This window comes from Kickxella alabastrina (assembly GCF_025024165.1).
Source record: "Kickxella alabastrina strain RSA 675 chromosome Unknown BX661scaffold_148, whole genome shotgun sequence".
NCBI lineage: Eukaryota > Fungi > Kickxellomycota > Kickxellomycetes > Kickxellales > Kickxellaceae > Kickxella > Kickxella alabastrina.
The window spans coordinates 1-10986 of NW_026251619.1; the positions used below are offsets into that span (position 1 = coordinate 1).

Below are 10986 nucleotides of genomic sequence, written 5' to 3' on the forward strand. Positions count from 1 at the left end.
TTATCTTTTCATTTGTCGTGAAATTTCTGTAATTATTATTATTTTCTAAATTTACGCGCAAACACACATAAATACATAAAAATGGTTTTCAACGCGATTCGCAAGGCTACGTTTGACCAGCCGTTTGCCGTTTGGGGCCTGGCACTTGGATTCACAGGTACGACATTCGAAAAAGAAATAAACTGAGGGGAGGAATTAAAGGGTGAAATCGATTCTGACTGGCGGAAGTGAAGAGCAATGAGCAATGGACAATGAACAATGTACAATAGGCAATTTGGCACTAGCAAAGTCGACAAAAGAAGAAATATAAATATTACTGAGATGCTGACAAAATGAATTGTTTTTCTACATTTGTAATGTTTGTAGGACCGCTGCTGATGCTGACTGTGCCTCCTCTTCGGCAGAAGCTGGGATACCAGGCGCCTAACGCTATCCCTGAGAACTATCCTTGTAAGTACAAATAACTTGACTGTAATGCTGTCTTTTTGTTTACATTGCTTTATTCTGGCACGTGTATATTTATGCTGAAAGAAAAGCCTTGAATATTTTTTGCTTATCTGTTTTTGTCTGTTTGTAGTGCCGAACCGTGCTAGACGCGCCACCTCGGGCTTTGAGGACTAAGTGGATGGTACGCGAAAACAGTGCGGTCTGGTTTTTTTTGGTAACCAGAGGCTGTGCGTGAGAACGAATCATACTATTTTATTACAATCGAATTTTTTCTTCTGCTTTCCTTTAGTCAGTACATTTTCATCTTTAGCAACAATAATTACCAAATGATAAAGTGACAAAGTGGCAGAACGGCACTTGAGAAGAGAGGGTGGGACTTGGATGCATGCTGCATATAACAGATGAAATGACATTCTTGTTTGTTGGGATATCAGATATGCAATACACTATTTAAAATGGATGTTGGAATTTCCAGACATTTATAGCGAAAGTCCAGATTTTTAAGCGGGGAATTTTTAAACCCCGTTTCTTGCGCAAGATACCGTTTGAGTCGGCTGAAGCTGAGTGAGTCTACAGCGACACCCGAGACTTTGCTCAAGCCCAATCCTAAGCCCAAGTGGGTGTGCAAGAATCAATCTGACCCTGCTTCTTCTCTTCAAAAGAAGCAGCGAACTGATTAGTATCGTCAACCATAGTGGTCTATTGCCACTAGTTTCTAAACACTTTGTCTGGGGGGAAGGATGTCGGTTTGAAGCATATTTGCAGCCTCATTATTTTATTTTAGTGTAAGACATACGAAAAAAGAAATTATAATAAAATTATATAGGCACTAAAAGAAATAAACATGAGAAGACAGTTACCCTTGACTCTGTTCTTTCTCAGGCCCACTTGCCGATCAGCGCCATGATACCAGCACCGATGAAGCAAGTGATAAAGCAGGCCGCCTTCATGGCCGGGCGGAAGTTGCGGAACTCAATCGTGCTAAACTCCTCAGCTAGCAAATTGACAAGACCAGCGTAAAGCAGAATACCTGCGGACAGCGAGTCCAGCACGCCCATGGTGATCAACGCACTGGGCGAATTAGGCTGATATGAGTACCGCACGCCCACACCAATGACCATCCCAAGCGGCGTAATCAGCATGAACACAGCGGCATTCAACGCAGCGCGCAAAAATCCATGGCTCTTGTACTCCATCTGCGCAATGCGGCTGCCGAGCGCTAAGCCCTCGCAGAACTGGTGGAAGCAAATGGCCACTAGCAGCGTCTTAAAGCTGGTGCCCGTGGTCACCGACAATGTCAGCCCAATAATGACCGAGTGTAGGCAGATACCGAGCTCGAGGATGTATGTTGAGATGCGGTGCCGCTGTGCTGTGAGCGCGGCGCTCTCGCCGGCTGTTGGGATGAAGGACAGTCCGTGGACGTGTGTGTGGTGGGTGTGCACGGCGACTGCGTCGCAGTTCTCATCGTCGCCGTCGCGGGAAAGCTCAGGCAGGCTGGTGCTGAGGGATACCTTGCGCGCGTGCGAGTGATGGTCTGACGCTGAGACTGACTCTGTGCGGCTACTGCTGGTCCTGAGCGCATCAGTGGTCTGGGCCTCCAGGTCATGGCCGTGGCTATGGCCGAGGGTCTCGGTGGTAGGCAGACTGTGCGAATGCGAGTGCGATCCCATTGTGTGGTTCGACAGGAGGAACTCCATCAGGTGCATGGCGAAAATCGCCATCATCGCGAGCACGCCCGGCCAAGAGCTATAGTCGCCCATACGGCTGCCAACGCACTTGCTGTTGAGGCTGCCAATAGCCGACGGCAGCATATGAATGAGCGCCGTTGAGATGATGACACCGGTGCCCAGGTACTTGCCCAGCGTCAACGCAGTCTTGGGGATGCGCAGTACGGGCAAGTAGTGGCCGACGACCGGCAGGAAGGATCCGAGGCCGCTGACGGCCATGACGATGAAGATGGCCGCAATATGCAGGCCCTTTTCCCAGTTGTCGATGCCTGTGGCGCTGCAGTCAACGTCCTCGTCGTCGTCACCGCCGTGGCTATGCCCGGCGTGATCGTCTGCCCGCCGGAACTTGTGCTGTGAGAATGTTGCGGCTGTCGTGGCTTGGGTGCCGGCAAGCACCAGAAGAAGCAGCGGCATAAGCACCCTTGATGTAGCTTGTGCCTTGAACATATTTTTTATGGCTTGGAAAACTATTGTTGGTTGCTGTGCTTAAAATGCAGACGTATGGATATGTGTGATTACTTGGGCTCTATATACAAACTGATTAAACTAAAAAAATATATAAAGTGATATCAATTGACCTCCCCGAACCTCTTTTGCTAATAGAGCGGATATAAAAAACAGAGCAGCAGAAAAATAGAGGATTTAGTGGTGCATAATGTGTAGGGTACTCGTTGAGTGAAAAAAATTTATCGGTGTGGCAAAAACGATTTATTTTATAGCTGCTTCACAAGAAAGAAGCGAGAGGACAGCCAAGACAACCGAAAGGGTCGCTGTTATTCCTTCCAACAATCTCCCTCTCTTTTTTTCTTCCCACTCTTGCTTTCTTTTTTTTCTTTGGGGTGTTTGTAAGAAAAAAATTCATTGCGAAAAGGGCGAAAAAGGAAATACAAGAAAATATTCCACCCATTTCAGATACTTTCTGTTTTTGCTCCTATAATGGCAGATACAACACCAACAACACCAATACAGTGTTTTTTTACTTTGCAGACTCATCAACTGCAGCAAACCTGCTCTTTTTTTTATCGCATGGAAGAAAATTTTATTCGTTGATCTGCAACGTCTTGCAAATCCCCAAACACTGAAAAAGAAAAACAATGTAGATACAACCGACAGGGTACACACGCCTATCCTTTTTATTTTTTATTTCTTGAGTTGCTCTCAGGGTATTTTTCTCTAAAACGCGCCATTCGCTTAGCATACCATTCCGTGTCATGCCATTCCATCCCATGCTAAGAAATTGAATGGAACAGACAAAAAGAACAAATGGATTAATGACCTTTGACCGCAAACTCCACCTAGCAGTCGAATGATAATGCGAAATAAAGAGGAGGCGAATAATAAAATATGCGTTTATGTGCGCTACGACATGGCTGCAATATCGGCACAGATAATGGCTGTGAATGTTTCTTTCCTTCGTTGTGGTTTTGCAAACAACCAAGCAAAAAAAGTAGTTCATTCACTTTCGTTTTTTCTATCTCGCCCGCTACCCTTATCCACTATTCCTTACTTTCTACATTTATTCATTCATTTGTTTGTTTGTCCGAATGTTTAAAATAGGAAGGGATTGCACAAATTTAAACTGGTAAATCGCCATTATTGAAAATTTTAAATGGTAATGAGGGGCGTGTGCATCACCGTTGGGGTACCCTCTCCTGTGCCCAAAATAACCAAAAAGGAATACAAACAGAAAATTATCCAAGACGCTATCTCCGATGCTTCTCATTGGCAGAATACATACTCCCGCGAGATTGCACATTGCATATTCAGAAATTACAAAAAAGGCCAGTATCGTGTGGGTTGTTTTTCATTTTTATTCTTGTTTGTTGTGACAACGAGATAAACGTGTTGTGCAACCGGTGGGGTACATTCTACATTGTATTTTATGCCCTTGTGTCTTGTGCATCGTGCATTGTGTTTTGCTTGGTTATTGTCGTTGTATTTTTTCATTTACGTAATTCCATTTTTTCGCTGTTTCTAAAAGTTGCTCAAGTGAAAATGAAATATTTACTTTTTTCCCCAAAAGGGTGCGCATAAATTTGCATATCTGTCGACATTTCACCTCGCCAACTACCTTCTCACATATATTTAGCTGAGTTAATGTCTAGTTGCTAATATCCGCTTGGCGCATTGTTTTCAGCTTACGGAACGCCATCTATATTCTTTTCTGACACGGGAGATGCTTAAGTGAAAAACAATACGTTTTACTCACTTAGATTCATTCATTGTTTAATAAACTTGAACAGTTTTCTATTTCTCACGCTTTCAAAATTTTGCATATCTGTACGCGCAGTAGCTAAATAACAACAGTTCAATATATCTCTATTTGTTAAATTTTCTCTGACAATACATGTCCCGCGTGCTTGGGGGCTTTGGCTCCTTTTCCTGTAGCACAATGCTCGTACCAGATTTACACGGCAAAAATCACGTGCAGCATTGGCGTTTCTTTACACGTGACCGGAAGAAAGGGGATATCTTGGTTTTCAAATATCGAGTTTGATTTGATCTGTGCGGGATCTGATCAAACCGTAATTGATTATTATGTGATTTAAACAATGTACCCTTGCAAATCCTCAACATTTCCTGTCGCGTGCACGCAGCCCGCCTTTCCCTGAATGTATGCGGGTGATATTGTGCCCAGCCTTTTCACCCATCCTTTCCTCCCAACTTTTATTATTGTTTTTGCAAAGAAACGACAGCCACACAAAAGCAAAATATGAAAAAACTGGCCATATTCACTTGTTTTTTGGGCGCTTTCCCTGCAAAGAAAACGGTGACATCACATCGTGTGTTGTCATCAGTCCTTTACAATTTTAGGTTAGTTTTACTAAGGCAGGGTGTTTGAGTTGACCACAACATCGTGGTTGTAAGTGAACACAATATATCCGCCACCGCTGCAGTTGTTATTCTTGTTTTCCTTTTCGGGTTTTATTATTAATATTCCATAGCTTTAGGTTCACCCCTTTGTCCCTTTGTGCAATGTGTACTTGGCAAGGCAAGGGGTTGAAATTTATTATTCCTTTGGGGGTGTTAATTCCTGATTGTTTTGCATTTCACCACACTTTGTATCGAGCAACCTGTTTTTAAAAAGTGCATCGAAATCGAAGAGATAAATATAGGCAGATATATCAGCTTTGTGGGTGAATAGGTTGTTTCAAAATCTGTCAACTCAAAATAATGAATACTTGTACTTGTTTTTACATTATCCGTTGTTTTTTATTTCATATTTTATATTTGTACTCTTTTATATACTTACCAAATTTCAATTCAATTCACTTGTCTATTTATTTTTATTTTACACACTTTCTACACAAATACACAAACACACAAATGAGCGAGTTTCTTGTCGGAGTTTGCATGACATACAACCAGCCAGAAGACGACCGGTTTAACGCAGCAGAGTTCCCCTTTGACCTTATAGGGTCTTACCGGTCAGAGCACGACATCCCACAGTACACCTTCGAACTTGAGCTGAAGGTCCAACGTGAAGTGTATGAGTTCAAGCGCGAAATGAACCTACACGCTATGCATTTGGAGCAACAGCGGTTGGCTGCCAAACAGGCATCAATGACAGTAACTTTGCCACAACAGAACCAGCAGCAGCAACAACGGTTGCAGTTGCAGCAGCAGCAGACAGTGGCTCCGGCAACTAAAATAACAATTGCAGAGGCCATAGGCGCCAAGACTTTATCAGCGAAATTAACAGCGACACCGGCCAAATCGACAAAGGCCGCGGCGCCAGGCAGAATCACATCTATAGCGGCAGCCTCGAGCATTCCTCCAATGCTTTACTCACACACTGCGCCAATACCTGCAGCAGAAGTTGGAGCCGGTATAAGGTCTTCCGAAAGCGAATATGACCTGGATGACGACCACTTGCACGACAAGCAGTGGCATGGGCAGTCTGCTTATACACAGTCTTTGCAGCAGCAGCAACAGCATAATCATGTGCATGTTGTACCCTTGCATATGATTAAAAACAGATTGCCGCCAGCAAAGACACAAGAGCAGAGGCCGCTGACGAGCAGGTTTAAGAGCCTGTTCAGGTCAAAGTTGAGGGCTGTGCCCAAGGCGTAGCCTTGTTGAAGCAACGACATTCACAGAAATCCAAAATGAAGACCTCTTCTTAAATTTTTGCAACAACAACGCACCACTCATCTCCTCCTCCTCTTCCTCCCTCACCATCTATCCATTACGATATTTCCTCATCATTCATTCATCACGACATCCTCACCAAACACACCCTTTCTTTCCTATTTCTTTTTTCATTTTCATTTCCATTTTTTTCTCCATTTTGACGAACATGTATTTAATGACACGACATATTTTTACTTTATACTATTACTATTGTTATTAAGCTACAGCATAAACACGCGGAATCCCAGTCGGAAGATCGGGTACTTTTTAAACAACGTTGTGATAAACGGCGTAGAGGCAAATCCCTTTGGCAACACAATCGGCGTATTCAGCTCGTTATCCTTGATGATTCCCAGAACCTTATCGGCATCAATATTCCAATACTCGCCAGCCTCCAACCTATCCACGGCTTCATCCAAAACATACCCAATAATGCGATGAATCTGTGCCGAGAAATGCGACGCATCCCAGTAGAAATACTCATCGGGATTCTCGCAAACCGGAATGGTATTGGCATGGGTGACGAGCTCCAAAAAGTTGTAAAAATCGCTTCCCAAATCAACATCATACTTGAGTGTCTTCAAGCAGGGCAGCCTGGTGCTTTTAATATTGAGGGCCTCCAAAATGGGTTTTTGTTCAAGCACATTGATGATATCACGGAAGGATACATACTGGATCCACTTGAGTCTGCGTTTTGGGTCAGTCTCGTACAGCTTGTCCTCCTCGCGTATCTCTACGACGACCTTTTCCAGGGCAATGTTAATGCGGTTGACCGTGTCCCTGATGGCATCCGGGTAGTTCCCCAGTTTGCTTCTCGGCGAGTCATCGATGGGCGGCAACGAAAAAAGGATAAAGCGCGACACACCTTGCTCCTTCAACGACAGCATCTGGCCCTTCAAGTTGCTAGAAATCATAAATGGAAGGTAGTCAGGATCCATAGTACCAGCGAGAATGCCCTCAACAGAGCGGAAGATTTCATTCGCGCCCGCCGTAAACACAGCCACATCATCCTTATAGGCGCTGCCAGACACAGTCAGCATATGGTAGAGGTTGAATAATTTGACCTGCTGGTCCGTGCTCGGCATCTGCACCAAGCTCTTCACTGGCAGCGCCGTGATATTTCCATTATTAGTTGTTGCGCCGCCAAAAGCATAGTTTTCCATTGAGCGGCATTGCAGGTCCGAAAGGTACTCGACAAACGTTGGCCCGTTACTCCACCGACCTTGGTAGTAAGGCGCGGATGGGAACAAATGCGAGATGAACGTGTACAGGTTGCCTGGGTCCACCAGACTCTCACCAAATACTAAAAGTCGCCCGCGCGCTCCTGGTACTCGCGGCTTGCGCCCATATGCTGGTGCAGCAAAGAGTGCACAAAAGAGTAAAAACAGAGAGGTCAGAAATACAAGACTCTGCTGGTACCTTTGTGTTGCAACAGCTACCATTGTATTTTTATTAGGCAAGTTGTAATAAAATAAAGTAACTAGTAAAAAAAATAGAAAAGTGTGAGGGGTCCGAAATGTAGACAAGAAACAAACTGACAGCGTAATTATTATTTTTTTTGGATGACGAAAAAAAAAGAATTGTGTAATTCATAAGAATTTCTCATGTCTACTTTTTATTTTTTGTATTTGTTTGCAAAGATTATACATGCATGTAATAACCACATAAAAGTAATGGTAACCTTAAAAGTAGTAAATTCATTGCACTGAATATTTCAACTCAAATGTATGTGTAAAAAAGAATGGAATTATGTATTATTAGACGTAGCGTATTGACAGTAGCTTTTGGTAATGTAAAAGTAAGATCAATAAATCTATTTTCTCGTTTTTGGTGGTGTAAAATTTTAGATATGAGAATCAAGTCATAATCAAGACAAAACAAGTATTAAAAAGTATTGTTGGTTGTATGGCCTGGTGAATTGAATAAAGTCTCAAAAAATGATTCCGAAAAAAGGGTGTGCATACTACATGCATGCATGCGTGAAATATGTGCACATATCTTGCACATATTGCGGAATCAATAGAACTTGTTATTTTTTGTCTTTTTGCCACAAACGACAATTGTAATGTAATAGACAAAAATCATACGCACTCACATAGCGCACAGGTGCAGCTCATTCAACATTACATATGCAACAATTCGAGCTATATTCCTTAATAACAATAATTTACAGGATTGGCATTAATGTTGTCGAAATGGTGTCACTACACAAAAACATGCAGCAACAGGAGCATCAAAAGGGGTCTTTAGATACCTTTTGTTATTGTTTTTTTTGATTTTGCCCTGAAAACAACAATGCACAATGTCCGCTTCAAAAAATACATTCGATTATGAGGATTGGGGAGGTGCGTTCATGTTTCCTTTCGAGGATGTTAAAGCCCCCAAAAGCGCAGCCATCCAGCAGAGCCCAAGAAATAAGCAAACAATGCACATGCATCCAAAAAAGAATGAAACATGGGTGTAGGAATTAAGTAAATAATAAAATAAATTGTTGGCGTGGAGTTTTAGACATAAGCCGTGGTTCTCCATCTGCTGCCATTGAAAACCGATGAGGGTTGAGCTGTCAAGCGCCAGTAACAGCTGCCTTGATGTCAGGAGAGGGGTGGTGATTATCCAGGCTTGTTGCGCTTGGGCACTGCATTTAAATCCTTTGGCGGTCTACCACGGCGCTTGAAGGCTGAGTGGTGCTCACCGAATTTGCAACGGTATTCGAAGATCATAATAAAATTGCAGTCCGATGCAATGTCGCGCTTCCAACACTTGAACTTGATTTTGGAGGTTCGGGGGGGGGGAGGGAGTCGCATGCACGCAGTGTTTGTGCAGCGCAGAATGGCATGGCTCTTCGCATTTGGTCTCTCAGCTGGACAACACCAGGCTGAGGAGACCCGATCCTGCTGCTGCTGCCAGGATTGAATTGGAGAGGGGTTTTGTCTGTTGCAAAAACTCCCAATGACGTTATCCGGCATCGCTCAATGAATTCTATCTTTCTTGTTATTGCTACCGGATTAGGGACCGAGTGGGATTTCTCTGTCCTATTTTTTCTATTTTGTTCCCATGATGGCTCGGCCGGTTATTTTGTTCATCTGGCTCCGTCTCCTCTGATTCTAAACAGACAAAGAGAATGGAGGGGCCCTGTTAAAAAGGTGGCTAATTGCCCACTGCTGTGGGGTGTTTTTTATTTTATCAAACCAGACAAATATCACACCAGTATCCCCCACTTTATCTTCAGCTGGCTCGCCTGCCTTTCCTTGCGCTTAGTTTCTTGGTTCTCCTTCCATCAATAAATTTTCTTTTACACTTTTTTCTCATACCTACTCTATTCATTCCATCTCAAATAACCAATGCGCGACATCAACCAACCCCTACTATTCGAGACAGCCTGGGAGGTGGCCAACAAGGTCGGCGGCATCTACACAGTAATCAAGACCAAAGTGCCTGTGACCGTGCAAGAGTACGGCGACCGCTACCATCTAACCGGCCCATGGAACCGATTCTCGGCGCCCGTCGAGGTCGAGGAGATTGAGCCCGAGAACCCAGCCATCCGGGCAGCCATCGAATCAATCACGTCGCAGAACATCAAGGTGCTCTACGGGCGCTGGCTGATCGACGGTGCCCCGCGCGTGATTCTGTTTGATATCGGGTCTGCCGCCCACAAACTTGATGAGTGGAAGGGCGATCTTTGGAACTTGGCAGGCATTCCGTCACCGCCGAACGATATTGAAACCAACGATGCCATTATCTTGGGTTATCTGAACGCATGGCTGCTTGATGAGGTATGTTTAGTGTTTTTGCTTGTGACGTTTCGTTACTTCTCTTCCCTTTTGTCGCATGTGCTGTTGGTGAACGCCTCCCTTTTTGGTGTCTTTCCTTCAGCTTTGTTTTCTCGCCCCAAAAACAATCATTTTTTTATTCCCACACGTTTGAGTTTCTTTGTGCCGCATGTCTTATTTGGGAAACAAACAAGGCCAAAACGCCAGCCCAAACGCGGGGAGAGAGAGAGAGGGCAAAATGTTGCTTTATTTGCGCTTGCATATTGGCCATCGATCCTGCATCTGCCTATTTTGTGCTGGGGGGTGTGCGCTATTTTTGTCTCATTCTTATCGGTTGCGCTACACTGCGCTACACTGCGCTGCGCTGCACTGCGCTACGCTGGGCCTGGCCTGGCCTGGCCTGGTTGAATATCGGGGAGACAGCGAGCGAGCCAAGCCAAGCAGCAATCAAGCCATATCAACAACTCGAGTCAACTCCAAAAAAACCTCAATCAAAAGCCAATCGGGCTTTATCGATTTTTCGCGTTAATATCTCGGTGAATATCTTCCCAATCAAACCTTGCAGGTATTGCTGTTAATCATCAGGCATCCTGCCAGCCAACACAAAGCAATCATCATCAATGCAGAAGGGAAGGGGGATGGTGGCTGGCTTGCTTGTTTATTTTTTCTACACGGGGTTCTCTCTATTTCCCCCTCTTTTTGTGCCCAACTGCCTCGCCTTGCCGTGCCATGTCATGGCATGCCTCACTTTGCCTTCAATTGCTTTTTCAATTTTCTCACACAGAAGCAGCAGCATCTGGGTTGGCTTTGCATTGCCTATGTTTATGTTTTGTTCAAATTCTCACTCTTCTCACCCAAAAAGGGGGAGGTCCGAATGCACCTGCATATGCACTGTACTGCACATTGGC

General features: G+C 44.3%; 1 protein-coding gene across 1 annotated transcript; it reads left to right on the forward strand.

Annotated features, from left to right (window-relative positions):
- On the forward strand, positions 1-973 carry BX661DRAFT_191917 (uncharacterized protein). Its single transcript, XM_051537695.1, has 3 exons — positions 1-157; positions 367-450; positions 578-973. Exons 1-3 carry the CDS (start codon positions 82-84, stop codon positions 619-621), a joined length of 204 nt encoding a protein of 67 aa, XP_051388382.1. The 5' UTR covers positions 1-81; the 3' UTR covers positions 622-973.
- Positions 974-10986: the final 10013 nt, after the last annotated feature.